Source organism: Megalops cyprinoides, chromosome 1 (genome assembly GCF_013368585.1).
Source record: "Megalops cyprinoides isolate fMegCyp1 chromosome 1, fMegCyp1.pri, whole genome shotgun sequence".
Lineage (NCBI taxonomy): Eukaryota > Metazoa > Chordata > Actinopteri > Elopiformes > Megalopidae > Megalops > Megalops cyprinoides.
Genome location: NC_050583.1, coordinates 65,109,998 through 65,128,621, shown reverse-complemented (window position 1 = coordinate 65,128,621; position 18,624 = coordinate 65,109,998). Strand labels below are relative to the sequence as shown.

General features: G+C 45.1%; 1 protein-coding gene across 2 annotated transcripts in view; it reads left to right on the top strand.

Annotated features, from left to right (window-relative positions):
• strn (striatin, calmodulin binding protein) overlaps positions 1-18,624 on the top strand; it is a 65,927-nt gene that overhangs the window by 41,765 nt on the left and 5,538 nt on the right. The window contains exons 5-13 of one of the 2 annotated variants that reach the window (XM_036522478.1): positions 5,739-5,906; positions 7,243-7,378; positions 7,735-7,894; positions 11,282-11,392; positions 14,498-14,641; positions 14,946-15,082; positions 17,335-17,510; positions 17,955-18,002; positions 18,149-18,270. In XM_036522478.1, coding sequence (XP_036378371.1) covers positions 5,739-5,906; positions 7,243-7,378; positions 7,735-7,894; positions 11,282-11,392; positions 14,498-14,641; positions 14,946-15,082; positions 17,335-17,510; positions 17,955-18,002; positions 18,149-18,270 — 1,202 coding nt within the window. The remainder of the gene's footprint in view (positions 1-5,738; positions 5,907-7,242; positions 7,379-7,734; positions 7,895-11,281; positions 11,393-14,497; positions 14,642-14,945; positions 15,083-17,334; positions 17,511-17,954; positions 18,003-18,148; positions 18,271-18,624) is intronic. The other variant, XM_036522489.1, reaches the window with a different exon arrangement.

Below are 18,624 nucleotides of genomic sequence, written 5' to 3'. Positions count from 1 at the left end.
GTGCCCACACAGCGCCCACTGACTGCTGGTGCTCAGGATTGTCCCAGGGAAGGACGGAGGTGCTGTGTAAATCATTTAATCTATAAAGCGCTCCAGAGGCCATCAGCAACACAGAGCCTGCTTGTGACTGTATGCGCTTCAGCCATAGTTCCAAAAACTGCAGCAAAATGATCACCAACAGATCCTATCTTGCTACAGTTCCGAGAGATAATGTTTGTGCTCTTCAGTTAAATCACTGTGTGTCCCCCGCAAAAATATACACAAAAATTGGTTAGAACATATCTGAATCAGCACTGCCACACATTGATTTAGGGGATTCAAGTCCACTTAGCCAAAGTAGAAAGGAACTGCTAGCATGAGATAGTTGGGAAACGGCGCCCTCCCCAGGGAATCATTGGGAGTTTCTGTATTGTTCATAACTGGGTATCTAAATGTAAGAAAATTCTGTATAAATTGTATGTGAGAGTACAGGAAAAGGAGGTAGAGAATATTGCGTGGTTGCAGACACTGTATTTCTTAACATAACTGAGGAAAAAGGTTTTAAGTCATGATCATGGTTTATTGTACAATCAATAAAATTCTGTAAAGCAAGTCATAACTACGTAATTTATTCTTTTTAACACAGTAACAGGAGACCTCAGCAGTCCTTAGCAGGAGTTTAACTTCCTGAAAATGTGCCCTGTTGGCATCTGATGAAGTTTGAGGCGAGTCTCATTTTGCAGCAGCTCCACAGTCAGATAATGCACATGGCACTGAAGATGCGAGTTGATTTTATGGCTGAGCCGGGCATGCAGAGTCTCATCGCTCCTGGCCTGGCAGTGAGACAGATCTGCACGCCAGGCCACAGCGGGCCTTTTCTCAGTGACGTGTTGACACGGTGTCATGCCATTCGAGAAACGGCATGAGTCAGGCATTTCACCGTGAACCCCGCCGCTGCTCCTCAGACCTCCTAGATCAGAATTCCTCGTCGGTCTCTGCTTCCCCAGTTGAAAATAGCAACAGTATAAAATACGCAGTTTGCTGCATAGTGGCTGTCATGTGGTAAAAATCAAACCCACTCTTTATAATTACTGTCATTCCTCCAGTATAAACATTTTATGACTTTCCAAGAAATGACTTGGATTTAAAAAAAAAAAAATACATAAACCAGTAACCAATATGCCAGCGGAAAGGGTAGTGGGTCGACACGCCGACACGCCATCAATAAAACACGCCAAGATGCAGCAGAGTGAGAATTCACATGTGACCAGGACACTGGATCAGGGCCATTGACTCTCACTCTGCACATGGCAGTAGTGGTTGGCCCATGAGCCCGTGCTGTAGGGGATGGCTCTCTGACGTAGGCTTTGCTTAACTCCGGCTAACTTGACAGCGAGCCAAGCCCCGCTTCCACCAATCGGCGCCCATCGCTGCCGATGTCACCACTGGGCATCTCCGTCGTAGGCTGTGCTTGCTGACCTGGATAGACTAATCATCGATTTGCCGTGTCAAAGGACACAGCCGTCCCGGTCACACCGCTAATCTCATCTCGCGTTCATCACATTCCAGTTACAGTTACAGTAGCTGCGCTCTCGGTTCACTTACCAAGTCATGCCATTGATTTGGGAAGCAAAGATTCGTGCCTCCCCATCAGTGTATTGTGTAATGCAATAGATGATTTATTTATCTTTTCACACGCATTGTTGAGATTACGCCTGTGTGTATCTGTGAATACACAGGGTCCCACCCCCTGAGGCTTTGCCTGTGGTCTGTGATGTAACCTGCAGCTGCTGGCCAGCACAGAGCAGCAGATAGTCACCAATGCACTCACTGCACTCAACAAAGACAATACAAACCCAGAGAGAGGGAGGGAGGGAGAGAGAGAGAAGGAGAGCGAGAAAGGGAGAAGGAGTTAAGAATCAGACAGGATATGACCTACATTAACTAGCTACTCTGTTTCTCCTCTGCCTCATTCCTCTCTTGTGCTCCAAATATAATTAGCCTGTTTGATTTAGCCTTTATCCCGCCCCCCCATCTCCCGTCGTGTAATTCAGTTCCTTCAGCTGCACTGTTTGAGGCGAAATTGTCAAAATGGGTTTCCTCCTATTAAGTGTGCTGCCGTTGCTGCGTTAAAGTAATTTCATAATTCTGGCCATAAGGTTTTTTCTTTTTTCCTTTACTTATTTTAGCTCAGTAAAAGGCAGTGCCAGCGTCATGCCAAGAACAATTATTCATCCCTCATCAAGGCACTTCACATCAGACTGTGTGTGTGTGAGCTTCCAGGCTCTGGGATCTAAAAAGGGTGGATGACCAGCAACACTGACACTAAATGGCAGACTTTCGAAGCTCGGGCTCTGTCTCCGAACCCGTTCTAGCTGACTCGAGGCGAGTGTCTGCTAGGTGTTTCCCCCCGTTATTAGAGCCGAGTCTGAATGGGTGAATGCACACTCCAGTGGCTCCCACAGCGCCCAGAATCATTCCAGCTTCTCGCAAGACAAGAGCCTGTGGGGGGAAAAGAGTCGGGGATGGAAATGTCTGACAAATTCAATGAAGGATATGAGGCCTCTTTCATCGTAACGAGCAGGAATTCTTCCTAACTCTTCACTTGTGAATTATGAATATGGATGTGGTAGAATGAGAGATGCATATATTAGCGTTCTTTTGAGGTGTTTCGAATGTCTGCGCTGCTCCGCTAGTTAGGCACCCAACTGTGGAACTCTCACTTGGCACACAGTATCACCTTGCAGACTTCACTTAACTTATTTAACACAGTACAGTGGATGAAGGCACTGGTCAGCTACTTGTGTATGTTGTCATAGAGGTAGTAGGCTAGTTCTCGTTACTTGCATATGTAAGCCTTGTGGTAGGGATCTTGCAAGCACAAAAATGAAGAGCTAAATGGCATTACTCCCAGCTGACATCCCTGAATACAGAATGTGAATGTGGCATTTTTTTCCCCCTCAGGGAGAATAGACTGTGTGTGTGTGTGTGTGTGTGTGTGTGTGTGTGTGTCTGTAGAGCAGAGCCGTGCTGAAGACAGGGGAGGCAATGAATGGAGGATTGTACTGGAGCATTCAGCCCCTCTGTGACCGGAGAGGCTGGTACAGCAAGAGACGGGAACCTATTCTTTTTTTCTTTCTTTTTTTTTTTTTTTGCATTAAAGCTGGTACAAGATGATATTTTATCAAGCGCTCTAGCACAGAACCACACGGACCACACCACCCCAAGGCAAATCTTGCAGGACACCCAACTGCTGTAGCAATTTCCGTAACACTATAGCAAGGTATGTCATGGATTTTGCTTAAGGATTCAGATGTACCAGGAGTTTCTTATTGTGAATTAAGGCTACATTCTCATAATGAGATATCTGAGATATTCTAGCCTCTTGGTGTCTGTTTTATGCTGAGATAATAGTACCAGTTCAATGACCTGTTTTTTTTTTTTTACAGTGGTTGTTCTACAGTACGATAATGACATCACTGTAGAGAATATGTGTTGGGAAGTTTGTTTGGTTGGTGGAGTTTTTGGGGATGATGTGTTGATCTGTGTAGATTAATTACCTGGAAATAACTTGTATCCTTGCTAACTTTGGTGGGATTACTTCTTTTCATGTACCGGCTTTCTCACCAGTACTCCATGAATTCATTCACATATACTGCACACTTTAACTGTTAATTATTAAAACACTGTTGAAAAGTACTGGAATCTAGCTCCTTTTTGGAGGCAAAACTAAAAGTTAAAAAAATAAACATCTTCCATATGTATTGTTTCAGTAATATGGCCTATCTGATTATGATGTTAATATTATAATATTTCAAACATTTGAACAGTTTCACTATTCAGAATTTTTGCCCTTCTTCTGAAGTTGTTGTCATTGTTATCTTGTGGACGAGTGTTTTTTTATGGCTGTGAGGCTATGATGATTTTGTGCATTCAGCCCAAACAACACAACCATGGTCAGATTCTGAATCTCGTCCAGTACTGCCCATTTAAATGAGAAGAAGAAATGGCCATTGTGTCCTCAGTCGACCAACAGAAAAACTGCAAGCACTGCCTTATCATTGGTTTGTTTTTAAAGGAACACACATTAAACCTTCCAGAGGTCTTCTTCAGTGTACCAAAAAAAGAGAATAATTTTATATTTCTCTACAGCAACTTGACTACCAGCTCCTATTTCTGTGAACCTCCTCCTTGTATTGTTAATTATAGTATGCAATTAGGCGTCTGACAAAAACCGTTTCCTGGGCAGTGCTTCACACATTGACAGAGTGCCTGCCCTCAGTGTGTGAGAATAGATTTTGATGCTCAAAATGAGTTTCTCTGTGACCTGTGGATTGTGGCAAAGGGTCCAGTCGCAGGCAGTCATCTGTCATAACATTAGTCAGCTGTGTTCTCTTGTGCATGGAGTTTTCTGAACATAATACGCCACACTCCTTGGTAGCTCCAGGCCGGCACTGAAATTCCACACTGAAACCCCATCACTGAAATAACTGACATTGACACTGTAACCTGGAACATGGTGGAGGTGGGGGATTAGGAGGGTTGGTTCTTGGAGAGGTGGACATGCGCTGTTATCACTGTCACTAACCTATACGTTTGGGAAAAGTGTGCCAAGAAATCATACTTGTAAATTAATTTCAAATACAAGTTTAATAATTTAAGGGTCCCTTAACCAAACATTGCTTATCTTAAGAACACATTTGTTCTGTTGTGATTACACACAGCAGAAGTTAAAGTAGCGCAGCTAGATCTTTCCAGTACTAATTAGCCTGTAAATGTGCCAAATACTTAAGACAACACAGTGGTGACTCCGTGCCTTGGCTACGTTCATAGGAATATAAACTAAATCATAATGAGCGCTTTACCTTATGGCGCTATCACCACTGTGTGGCTCGCTGGACTCTGCTAAGCAGCAACACATACCGGCCAGCAGTTTCAACGGCATCAGCGTTAGGAAGTGCAAAGTGGAAATGTTCGAACAGATGAAACTCATTCTCATGGAGGTCCACTTAAACGGTTGTAGCAGAGAGAAATGGTCCCTGTTTTTAATGAGGAAGGCCGAACAGGGTTTTGAATTTTATTGTTCAATTTGAAGGAACACTTCAGAGTTGGAAGAAGTCAGGCAATGTCAGGCCGAGTGGAGAGTTTTCATTTCGGACTCACAAGTGAACATAAAATGTGTCAAGGTCGGGAGAAAGATTTGAACCGTAGGACCACCCCAATATGTGGATAAGTGGCCAGAACAATGTTTCGGGATTTGGTGAATAAATGGATGGTACTTGATATATAATTCAAATCTAAAAATGAGCAAGGTTCTGTTTTCACACTGCCAGGTTCACTGGCCTCCTCCTCACTGACATTAATCTGAACTGATCCGCCTGCAGCACCTGACAGCCTTGTCAAACACATTTGTCTTCTGTCTCTCCACTGACCTCCATCTCATATTTAATAAGACACAGAGTTTCTCATTGTGCAGTCATGGTGCTCTCAGTGCTGCCCGGTGTTACAGGCACCTTTAGCCAATCCGCCTGTGTAACAAGTGCGCGTTAAGGTCTTCACAGTTAGTGTTGAACACTAGGTATTGTATAAGCTTCATACTGCTCATTTGTTTAGGAAGCCGATGACAGTGACACAGCAGGGTGTCAAAGGGCGGTCAGTCCATTTAGAAGGGGTGCGGAGTACATATATTTATGTCTATACATATATTTATGTTTATACATTTATGTCTGCCTAACAGCTTCTCTTTTGCCCCCACCCAGGTACCTCCAGGAGGTGGGCTACACAGATACCATACTGGATGTGAAGTCCCAGCGGGTGAAGGCTCTGTTGGGCCTGGCTGGGGACACAGGGGAGAGGCCTGCGGACAAGAACCCGGAGCCCATGGTCAACGGCACAGAGCCCTCCCTAAAGGGCAGCGTCATGATCGGGTAAACAGCACCGCCCGTTATCCGCAGTGCACCACTCAGTCAGCCACAATGCAACATCCATCGCCACAATCCATTGCCCTTTCCCGCAGTGCAGCTGGACATGGATTCCGAACTGTAAATGTCTAATAACAAACATCCCTTCTAATCAAGGGAGGTTTGACCTTCAGCAGTGGAGAACTCCATCCTATTTAACACATTGATGATTGGTGACTGCAGAGATGCGTGTAGAGCGCTCTCAGACCTAAACCAGCGTCGGTTTGTGTGGGGTTGGACAGCAGCTGTTTTTCACTGGTCTAATTGTATGGACATCTCAGCGCACCCCTGATAGTGCTTATAGTGGAATGGTAATGCGCACTTGGTCGTAATGGCGAACCAAGGCAGTGGCAGGCCACGTGAGTCATTACCAAGTGAATGCCAGCTCTTGACTGCAATCTCTGTTTGGCCTTTACCCCACGATCTCTGAACTGCTGGTTCAAGCTTAAATTGCGCTTAAATTTCTCAGCTGAAGTCTGCCTTTGTGTAGTGTTGTAATTGAAGCATTTCGACAGGGTGACACTGCCTGTGTAGGAAGAAAGTTCTTGTATTAACAACAGAAAATAAAACTCTGGAAAAGTAAGAAAAAAAAAAAACCCTTTTACATGTACGCACGCTGCCTCACAAGCTCTTATTAAGTCCCATTAACGGGGCTTGCTTAATGAACTGAGTATCGTCAAATATGCTAATGGATAATAATGTCTTAATAGGGTGCAGCCAATGTCTGGGAGTGTTCTAATTGCTCCTTCTGCAGACGTGGAGTGCTGCTTCCTGGCAGTTTTATTGTTCCTTCCTCTGACTGTTCAGCTCTGGGAGCAGGCATCTCTGCTGGTTAACCCACAGTGCAGATCCCTTTCATTTCCTCCTTTTCAATAACCCCTTCCCTCCATCCCAAAAACCTGTGCTGAGCTTTCTAGAAAACTGTGCTCAGTGCTCTGCTGTGCTCATCTTTGCCTTATACTTTCATTACATTGCATTACATTACATTACATTACATGCATTTAGCAGACGCTCTTATCCAGAGCGACTTCCGTCACAACAGAACATAAGCTAATCATCAACTGTACAGAAGCACTTCAGTTGTGTGTCAGACAAGCCTCCTGGGCGAGTTTGTTTACAGTACATTAGTGGCTCTGCTGTTGAGGGAAAATTAAAATTTGGCTTTAGGTGTCGGTGCAGTGGCGTCACGGTTACGCTGGTTTGGAGCCAGACAAGTGCTTGTAGCCACAGTGTGAAGGACTGAGCTTGGATCATCACTCCCGGCGCTCTCTCTCTCTCTCTCTCCCTCCCGGTGTGCGCTCAGGAAGCCTGACCTGACCGACTCGGCCTCCGTGCTGGAGGCCTTCAAGTTCATCGAAAGCGCTGCTGCGGAGTTCAGCGACGAGGACGAGGACGAGGACAGCGAAGGGAAGGACAAGACGATCATCGAGCCCTCGACGGTGAGCCGGGGCGGTGGGACGGGGGGCCGGCACCACGTGTCCTTTCACACGCAGTCCTGTCTTCTCGTGCGAAATGCTTCTGTCTGACGGCCTCTGTTTCTGCCTCTCTGCTGTAGTCTAGCCCCAGTGATCCATCATTGAATGACGCATCTCTTATGCGCACCATGAGGAGCCCATCTTGGAGTCATTATACATGTGCTGAAAACACGCACACACACACGACACGCGTATATAATGTTACAGATCCCACGGAGCTTCATTCGTGACTGCTGGGGCAGAACACATGGCAGTCAGCCGGTGTAGTGAAACGGAGGGGCGGTGCTTCTCAACCCTGTCTCTCTCTCTCTCTCTCGTAGATGATGAGGAAGAAGGGCTCGTCCTCACCCTCGTCCACCTCGGACGTCAGTGACGACCCGGACACAGAAGAGGCCCTGAAGGGTTTTGACTTCTTGGTCAGCCCTGACGAGATGGACGGCTCGCCAGAGTCCAGGAGCGCAGGGGACGGCACGGACTGGGGTGAGACAGGGACCGGGGGACAGGGGCCACATGCAGAATACAGCTCTGCTCCACTGACAGGATATTTATCTGTCCTTAACTTGGGTCTTTCCTTTGTTGCCGGTGATTAGTGACATGAATTACAGTAATGTGAAGTTTATTTTAGCTAACATTGAAAGCAAACTGTAAACATTATATGCTGTAAATTCAGAATTCAATGCTTTCTTGCCCTCCATCTCTTACTCCGAGTATGCTATTGAGGCAAAGAGCACATTTATCCTGTATAACTGTAGAATTTCATCTCTACTTTTTCTGAGGAGTCAGGCTTATCCTGAGGCATGTGCACTTGAATCCCTGTTTATTGTTATCAAAGAGGAGGAGTAATCACACAAACCTACAGCACATTTCCCTGGTGAAAAGGCTCTCATGCTGACACCATCAGCAGCTGGCCCAGTCGAGCAGTTCCATCATTTCTATAGCAGAATACTCTGCGCACAATAGCCCTGCCTGTGACCTGGTTCCCCTTCACGCAAACACAGAAGCCCAAACTCCGTTTCTTAGTAACAGGCTCATTATCGTTTATCGCTCTGCAGTTAAATAAAGACTTTCTGACATGTTCAGTGTTTCACTGCAGCCGGGCAACAGGAGACAAAGTCAGCACATCGCCTCATTTATATGGACGGTATCACGGAAATTATTTTTAGTTGAGTTTGATAACAATTATGTCACCTTTCTACTAGATTTCTTGTCTCCCTTTTACAGTTAGGAACGGGTTTTGGAGTAATGTAACACAAATGTTGTCAGCATTATCAGATCACAGTGTCAAAGTATAATGTCACAAAGCAGCTATTATGTGTTCATGTTGCCATCTCTAACTTGGCTACCTATGTGTGGATTTGGTGAAACTCAACTCAGATATTTTCCTTACAGCTCTCCAGAACTCGATTGATCTTTATGTAACAAGGTCAAAGGTGAAGGTCACAGATGCTTAAGATGCTTTTTTTATCCCCTTTCCCTTAATTTCAGTCTCTGACTCGCCCAGTTGCACAGTTGCGCATGAATTTAATTGAAACTCAATGCCTTTTTTCCCAGTCCTCCCTGAAACCCTGTTGATATTCATGTGAAGGCTCCAGTATCAAAGTGACAGACTAATGATATTTTTCAGCATTCCTACTACCGTTTTTCTGTATTACGTCAATTACGTATTTATACAATATTTTCTCAGTCTCAGTTTCTTAGCACTCATTCTTTAATTTCCATACAGGTGGGTATCCACCCATACACCAAGGAGTGACAGGGAATTGTAACTGACCATGAACTGCAGCTGTTCATTACTAATTTTGATTTTGTGTGCGGCAGGTAGGGGATGGTCAGTGGTTCCCTAGGCAGCTGATTACTACAAGGCTACACCGTATGCTCAGGCACTACCCTGCTCGTCTGTGATCTCAGATCAGTGATCAGCACGCCACACAAAGTGTTCGCTGGGTATCATGTGACTATTACTGATCTGAGGTCATAGGAAAGCATGCAGTTTGGGACAGACCCCAAGATGCTTCTTTCCCATCATCTTTCAGAACACGCTCTTTAACATTGTGGTTTGCAAGCTGGTTGCCAAGCCTTGAAGTACAGTTTGTCCAGTTGTAGAGTTTGTCCATTAATTAGCTGTTACTAATGAGCAGGGAAGAGGCTTTGGAAATGCCTTTGTGATCTTTGTACTTGTTTTTATCACATTTTTTTTAAAACATTATCTCTTCAAATCCCTGAATACACAGCAGAAAGATGAAATTCATGCGCACTGAGTAATCAGGCAATTTAATAATTAATGTTAAGGAAGCAAAGTGATCTAGTGACCTTTTTGTTTCTTAAGAGAGCCCATTTTTTTCATGTTGTTTGTCGGCAACCACATTACAGGCGTTTCCAATAAAATTAGCAAAATGAGGAGGCTTTGGTCGCTCCATCATCTCTTTAAAATATCCAAAACTGCACAGTCCTCATACCTGTCCCAAAACTGAAGTGGTTGCTATTAATATTATTGATAGTGTTTTACTCTCAGTTATCTGGTTATGTCACATCAGGCAGTGGATTAGTTACAGTGGAACTCCAAAAACAGACAAGTAAACATGCAGGACTGAAAGTGAAGAAACAGACAAGACACAAACAGCAGTTAAAATGAGGAAGGTAAAAGGAAGTGAATAAGTAAATACCGAATGTGGCTTGGAGATTCCAGAAACTTCAAGGAGACACTTCACAAGATAGAGGAGTGGCAGAATATATAGGGGGAACATATGAGGGACGTTAAGCCATGCCCTTTGCCATTAGTAGGGAGCTCACAGGAAATAAGTTACAGTGCCAAATGTGTTCAGACCCCCCCCCTTGTCAACATTGTCCCTGCCTTTGTTTCATTGCTTCACAGCTTGTGGAAAGTTATTGCAAAGCCCCATGGTCAGGGTTTATAGTGGTGTGCCTGACTTGCACACCTGGTATTCATAGACTGACAGTGTAAGGACCAAGGCTTTATTTGCCTGCCCTTGGTACTTACACTTGGAAGTGTTCAGAGTTCCTATGAAATGCAACTGTAGACACAGAGAGTAGAAGTAGAAAAATGACAGATTCAGGTCACAGTAGATGTTTAAATGGTTTTCTTTCACAATCGTTTTTTTTGCCTTGTTGTCTTATTCACCATTACAATCATCAGCTGTGTAGCAGTGTTATTTTACTGTAGCTTCTACAAAGGGAGGCAAGGGGAATTGTGCTTCAAAGGCATGATGGTCATTTTAACGTTCTTTTTTCCTTTTATGGCTTTTTGGGTTGTGCCTAGCTTTTTCAATTAATGCTTTCACGCTTTATTTTCAGAATTGCTGCAAAGTCACCAAATTCAATTAAATCTTTGATGTGCAGCGCGCTCCTTTTTTGTGAAATCGAATTTTGAGTGATTTCGTTTTGAGTTGATGTTCTTTTTTCCCTCCCGTTCGTTTGCCTGCGGTTGTGTGTTTTGTGCCGTTGTTGTGCGTAGACCGGCGCCACAACCTTTTGTTCCATCCCTCTGTTGACATCTGAAGAGAATTCTGTCAATTTTCTTCCTGACTGTACGTGTTGGCATTGTCCCTATGGCTTAGTGTGGCCTCAAGCCCTGACCAGGGGCCTGAGCTTGGGAAACGGACAGTCTGCTCTACGGCGCCGCCATTGGCCTTTTCGAAAACGCGCCTCTGCGGTGATCCCTCCTCCTCACGTGAACCCCCTGGCATGCTCTGTACTCAGGCACATGCAGGATCGAAAAGAAAAAAAAACAGAGGCATTTTTCATTTTGTTTCTTTTCTCTTCCTTCGGTTACTGAGCAAAATGTTCTCCGGCTCAACTTAGCGGAGCCTCGCAGACTGAACGGCCTCTTGGTTTGTCTCCCCTGTTTAGAGAAGGAAGATCAGTGTCCCATGTCTGAGGCCTGGGACGTGGACCAGGGCTTGATAACCAAACTCAAGGAACAGTACAGAAAGGAACGCAAGGGGAAAAAGGGGGTGAAGAGTAAGTCCACTAGGGCGGCGCCGCCTCCCTTTCCTCTAACAGGCTTAATGAGTCAAAAAAAAAAAAAAAAAAAAAGAATAATCAGTCACAACAAGCATTCTCTCCCTCCTTCCCATCTCTTCTTCCGCCGTTCCTTCTGATACCTCTCACTCTCCTCGGCTTCGTTTACACTACCTACGTACCTTCTCGTGTGTGTGTGTGTGTGTCTTTTTTTTTTCCACGTTTCACAAAGACGAATTGCGTTTGTCGCCAGTCCATCTCTCCCTCCTCAGTTCCTGCCTTTGTCTTGTTTTTTTTTTTTTCCCCCCCTTGTTTATCGTGGACCCCGTCTGCTTTTCACCTCGTTTGCTCACTGTGTGGAAGCCCTCAGCGCCGGGGATAACCAGCCACAGCACCTGCCGCCTCTCTGGCAGTGTCACCTCCCCTGCCCTGTTTCTGCTTTGGTTTCGCATTCGGTGTTGGATAATCACGTCAAGACATCATTTATCCACTGACGCACGCACGGGAGCGCATCAGCCTCCACATCAATTTAGCCAGCAGATTCCACAAGATGTGTTCTGAAGCTGTCTGCCAAGAATTACATGTCAATCAAGCACGCACCAGTACATTCAGGCGTGTACTGACAAGACAGCCCATAGGTGGTCTGCCTTCTTCAGATTATGATAAGTTAATGGTCGAATACTATTAACATTACTCCCACGCTCCACCAATACACTGTTCAGACATTATTATACAGTGCTGGCCAAAAGTATTGGCACCCCTGCAATTCTGTCAGATAATGCTCAATTTCTCCCAGAAAATGATTGCAATTACAAATGTTTTGGTAGTAATATCTTCATTTATTTTGCTTGCAATAAAAAAACACAAAAGAGAAAGAAAAAAAAGTCAAATCAAGTATCAATTTACACAAAACTCCAAAAATGGGCCGGACAAAAGTATTGGCACCCTTTGAAAAATCATGTGATGCTTCTCTAATTTGTGTAATTAACAGCACCTGTTACTTACCTGTGACACATAACAGGTGGTGGCAATCACTAAATCACACTTGCAGCCAGTTAAAATGGATTAAAGTTGACTCAACCTCTGTCCTGTGTCCTTGTGTGTACCACATTGAGTATGGAGAAAAGAAAGAAGACCAAAGAACTGTCTGAGGACTTGAGAAGCAAAATTGTGAGGAAGCATGGGCAATCTCAAGGCTACAAGTCCATCTCCAAAGACCTGAATGTTCCTGTGTCTACCGTGCGCAGTGTCATCAATAGGTTTAAAGCCCATGGCACTGTGGCTAACCTCCCTAGATGTGGACGGAAAAGAAAAATTGACGAGAGATTTCAACGAAAGATTGTGCGGATGGTGGATAAAGAACCTCGACTAACATCCAGACAAGTTCAAGCTGTCCTGCAGTCCGAGGGTACAACAGTGTCAACCCGTACTATCCGTCGGTGTCTGAATGAAAAGGGACTCTATGGTAGGATACCCAGGAAGACTCCACTTCTGACCCAGAGACATAAAAAAGCCAGGCTGGAGTTTGCTAAAACTTACCTGAGAAAGCCAAAAACATTTTGGAAGAATGTTCTCTGGTCAGATGAGACAAAAGTAGAGCTTTTTGGGAAAAGGCATCAACATAGAGTTTACAGGAAAAAAAACGAGGCCTTCAAAGAAAAGAACACGGTCCCCACAGTCAAACATGGCGGAGGTTCCCTGATGTTTTGGGGTTGCTTTGCTGCCTCTGGCACTGGACTGCTTGACCGTGTGCATGGCATTATGAAGTCTGAAGACTACCAACAAATTTTGCAGCGTAATGTAGGGCCCAGTGTGAGAAAGCTGGGTCTCCCTCAGAGGTCATGGGTCTTCCAGCAGGACAATGACCCAAAGCACACTTCAAAAAGCACTAGAAAATGGTTTGAGGGAAAGCACTGGAGACTTCTAAAGTGGCCAGCAATGAGTCCAGACCTGAATCCCATAGAACACTTGTGGAGAGATCTGAAAATGGCAGTTTGGAGAAGGCACCCTTCAAATCTCAGGGAGCTGGAGCAGTTTGCCAAAGAAGAATGGTCTAAAATTCCAGCAGAGCATTGTAAGAAACTCATTGATGGATACCGGAAGCGGTTGTTCGCAGTTATTTTGTCCAAAGGTTGTGCTACCAAGTATTAGGCTGAGGGTGCCAATACTTTTGTCCGGTCCATTTTTGGAGTTTTGTGTAAAATGATAATTGATTTGACTTTTTTTTCTTTCTCTTGTGTTTTTTTATTGCAAGCAAAATAAATGAAGATATTACTACCAAAACATTTGTAATTGCAATCATTTTCTGGGAGAAATTGAGCATTATCTGACAGAATTGCAGGGGTGCCAATACTTTTGGCCAGCACTGTAGATCCCCAATGCATTTAACAGAACACACATCTGTTTCCCAGCATCCACTGTTTCCTTGACCAATGAAAGCTGAGTCTGTGGTGTCTAATCCCCCTGTTGTGCTTGTATGCTAATTGTTCACCCCCTTTTTGTTTGGGCAGTTTTTACTTCTTATCCATTTCTCATTATTTCCATGCTCATGTATTTATGCCTTAATCCTCTTTTTTTCAGTTGTATTATTATATTAAATTATTTTCTCTGTCCTTTCTTTTGTGTTGTGAGGTGAGTCATTGCTCTGAGGGGGCGGTGGTCTATCAGGGTGACAGGGTGGGGGGCGACCGGTCCGTTCCCCTTCCCAGGCAGTGGCACCGGTGACCTGCCATGCCTGGCGCCCTGTCCCAGGGGACACCCCCTCTCAGATCCTCGTATGGGGGGAGGGAATTCAGCTCAACCTTCATGCTCATTCCTTACTATGGGTTCCTTCTGTCGCTTGCTCTTGAGTTCCATGCCAGTCTTGAAAGGGTGCTGCAGTAGCCAACACAAATACCCGCTTTTCTCAGTGTGCTACTCTTTGTCTCATGTACTCATGCTCTTTTCTCTCCCTGTTCTTTATTTTCTCAGTGCCTTTTGTACCTCAGTTTGTTTTTTTGTGTGTGTGTGTGTGTGTGTTTTGGAGACGATTCTCCCGTTTCCTGTGTGTTAATATGCTTTCACTCCACCCCTGCCCACCCTCACCACCCCCCCTCTGATGTCCAGGACCCAACAGGTCGAAGCTGCAGGACATGCTGGCCAACCTGAGGGATGCAGAGGACCTGCCGCCCATGCAGCCGTCGGTCACGCCCCCCGCGCGGCCCAGTGCGGCCCGGCTAAACGAGCACGAGGCCAGTCGGACTGACGAAGGTATTGCCCCTGAGCATCGAGGCGGAGGCGCAATACAGACCTTAGCATTTTAACCCTCCACTCGTGCACTTTAAGTCAGTCTGCTGCCTAATCCGTGTCTCTGGCTCCTTTGTTGGTTCCGGTTGAGTTGGCCTGGTCTCTCTGTCTGTGGGGCTTCAGGGCCTCCAAGTGGTTCTCAGCATGATTGGTAATCATGGAGACCACACTACAGGCTAATCACTGTGGCAACACAGGCTAATCACTGCAGCAAGGCTAATCGCTGCAGACCCACATGCCAAATGTTGCCCCTTCTGATTTCTTCCAGTGGAGGCAATGACATTCCCCCCTACGTCAGGAAAGTCCTTCATCATGGGTACCGACGAGGCCATGGAGAATGAGCTGGGCCTTGGGGAGCTGGCGGGCCTGACGGTGGCCAACGAGGCAGACAACCTGACCTACGATGTGAGTACCAGGGCTGCAGAGGCGAGGCCGTCGCCTGAGACTGAATCAAGGAGCCCTACTCTGCTTTCCTTGTTAAGCAGAGGAATAGTGGTATCTGTTGACATTGAAGATGTTGGAGCTCGAGTGTTAAGGAAATGGAAATGTCAGGGTTCCATCTTTACAGCTGAGTATGTAGTAGAGGTGTACAGAGACGTCATTATCTGTAACTGTATCTGTTCAACCAACAAAATTATCTGTCTCTGTATCTGTATTCGGATAGTAGACCAGAAGTGGGTGTGGTTTATACCAAAGTCACGTTAAATCGGGTAAATGTTGTATTTTTCGTCGTTTTTTTTTCAATTTTTCGACTGGGTTTTATAAATGGAGGAATTTAACACATACAGCTAAAAGATCTAAAATACAGGTTCTAAGCTTAGTTTTGATGTATAGGTTGCGGGGGTTTGAAAGAAACCCTGCTGCCACACCAGGCTTTTGTCTCGCTAGCTCCCGCACCTGACTCGGTGGGGGAGACTACAGAATGTAGTGATCACTTCTCAATAATGTGTAGTAAATGAAACGACTAGTTGTTGAAATCAAAGTCCTATGTTTCAAACAGAATGGGCATTTTTATCTTGTGGCCATCCACAATGATATGAATCGATCTGAAGAAACATAATGGCTGACGCACAGACATGTCAGTCATGGCTTTTTTTCCCTAATAATAACGAGCAAGTTCGGGTAGAAGAAATATCTGTTTCCATCGAATTATTTTTTGCTTTCCCGCTAGCTTTATCGCTAGTATTTAGTTTCTTATTTGGTTGCTGTAGAGCAGGTGTGGCTAACCTTACTTGGAGTAACAGTGTCACTGTCAAAGAGCCACAGTAAAAGGTTTTCAGCGTTTTAGTACCCAATTCATTTAGTATGTTGAAAACAGTCAAATGTTCATCTTCTGTCCATTTGTGTATTTGTATGTGAAGTCTGTTTTATCTCATACTTGAGGGGGAGGTGAGGACTGTTTTGCTGAATGTACCTTGCAGTTTTTCTGTTTTCATGGTGACATGACAAGAATAATCTGAACACTCCTTTCTCTAAACCCTTCATGTTTGTCTGGTGTAACCTACATAACTTCACATGAAGTCACACATGAAACTCACTCTGAAGGGTTACATTCGGCTCTCTGTGATTAATACATGCAACAGAATTTCAGACGGGAAAAGGTCCTTCTGTGTTAGTGCCAGTTCCTTCAAAAGCAACATTTCGGCTTTGTTTCCCAGTAAATATTTGTTTTTCAGCTCAGACTGAATGATTAAAAGGGTTAGCAGAATTTTTTTTTTTTTTAATCAAGGAAAGGAGAGATGAATTGGTTAGGATGCTGTCTCGTGGGGACATCTGTGGCAGTATGCAGATTAAATATCACACCTTAATTACTTGGCACAGCCAGAATGCATTCCTAATGAAGTGGCAATTAGCAGCACAGCTTTTAGACACAGTGGCCTTCAACTGGGCACCTCTCAAGGCCAGGGCCTGCCTGCCTGCTTGCCAGCTTTCAGCCCTGTTGGCCACTGTAGATGCTCACTGGGAAGAGCCTTCATTTGATGTTTTTTTTTTTTTTTTTTTTATTATTTTTGTCAAATTGGGCTTCTCTATTGAATACCACGTGCTGGAGAGATGAAGAAAACGCAAACAACTTCCTTCTCCCTCAGCTGCAGTAAACCCAGCGCAGGCGGAGACAGGTTCCCTGTGTGAGCAGAATAAATCGCGTGCGGCTTTTAAGCACACACAGGCATAGTAAACAACATGCGGAAATCAATTAACTGTCTCATATCCAATCATATGGCCAGAGCAACCCTGGCTCGGTAAATGTCAATGTTTGACCTGCTTTTGTAATCACTACACTACATTTTGTCCTTCCTTATTATTTATTTCTCTTTTTTTTTGCACTGCCTCAAAGTCAATCGAGCTTCAAATGATAACATGATCCAGGTAGTGAGCTGGTCTTTTGTTCTGTGAGCTGGGTAACTGAGATGCACTAATCTGAAGCAAACCGCTTATTTTTATCTTGGTTTCAACGTGATGAACCTCCTGCACAACGTAGCAGTATTACAATCTTTCTTTCTGAAGGACGATATTGAATACTTAACATGATGCTATTACACAATAGCACATACTAAAATGCAATGTAATAGGTTTCCTTCCTTTGATAGAGCAGTTAAATTGGGTCAGTTGAGAATGTCACCGACTCCTTCGCCCTGCCCATTCGTTGTCGTCTGCAGATCACCAATAACAAAGATGCACTGAGGAAGACCTGGAACCCCAAGTTCACGTTGCGGAGCCACTTCGATGCCATCCGCGGCCTGGCCTTCCACCCGGTGGAGCCCGTGCTCGTCACGGCGTCCGAGGACCACACGCTGAAGATGTGGAACCTACAGAAGACCGCCCCAGCCAAAAAGTAAGCGCCACCGGCCAGCTCCTCTGCCACTGCCTGCTCTAAGGCCACACACAGGAGACCTTCCTTAGGATCTCATACTAGGTGTGTGCTTGGTGCATCTGATTACATCTATGTGTTTAATATTGAGACGCATGTTGCCTTCATACAGAAGACTAAAAATGAATCTCAGGCTCGAGATTAAGTACAATATAGTAGTGATAATAGTAAGGTCACATAGTGAGTGATTGAAGGGTAAATATGTGGCCACTCGTCAAGCAAGGTTCCTGTTGAGCACTTTGTGTGGAAACCTTGTTTCAGACTTTGAAGTGTGTATCTTTGTATTCTAGTTTGAAATTCAGCCCAAAATCTCCCTAAAAAGTTGAATTCAGACACAGGAAATGACAACAGCAGGTTTCATGCATCTATTCCAAGCTCCTTCTGACAGTCGTCATCTTCTTTTCCCAGGAGTGCCGCTCTAGACGTGGAGCCCATCTACACCTTCAGGGCACACCGGTAAGTTCTGTACCAACAGCCCCAAACTCTAAACTGATGCTTTGGGAAAGCAAGGAACTTCACCTTGAAGGGAACCCTGTTAGATGATGTCACCTGGTGCCGCATAGACATGTGAGGGATGTGGTCTCTTCTCCGTCCCTCCACAGGGGCTCTGTGCTGTGCGTCGTCATGAGCACCTCGGGGGAGCAGTGCTTCAGCGGGGGTGTGGACGGGACCATCCAAAGCTGGAACACCCCCAACCCCAACATCGACCCCTACGACTCATACGGTATGTCCCGCTGTTTCGCCCACCTCGCACGAGAGCAGAGGCCGCGCTCCTCTAAGATACCCGCAGGATCATGTGACTTGGGAGTCAAGCAGCGCATAGTAATGTAAATAGAGCTAGTCTACCAGCCTTGCCTGTTTATTTTTTTTTCCCCCTGTTGCCTGTTACGTAATGCTGGTGTTGTGAAACGGTTCAGTGTGAATCATTAAACCCTGTAGTCAGCACTGTGTTTGCCACATAAAAGCTAAAACAGTCAGCAGCACAGTTTGGCCCGCTCACATGATTATGCACCACGTTGGAACAGATTCGTCACTGTGAGGTTTCCTGGGAAATTTGGTGCCGGTTATCTGTCTCGCG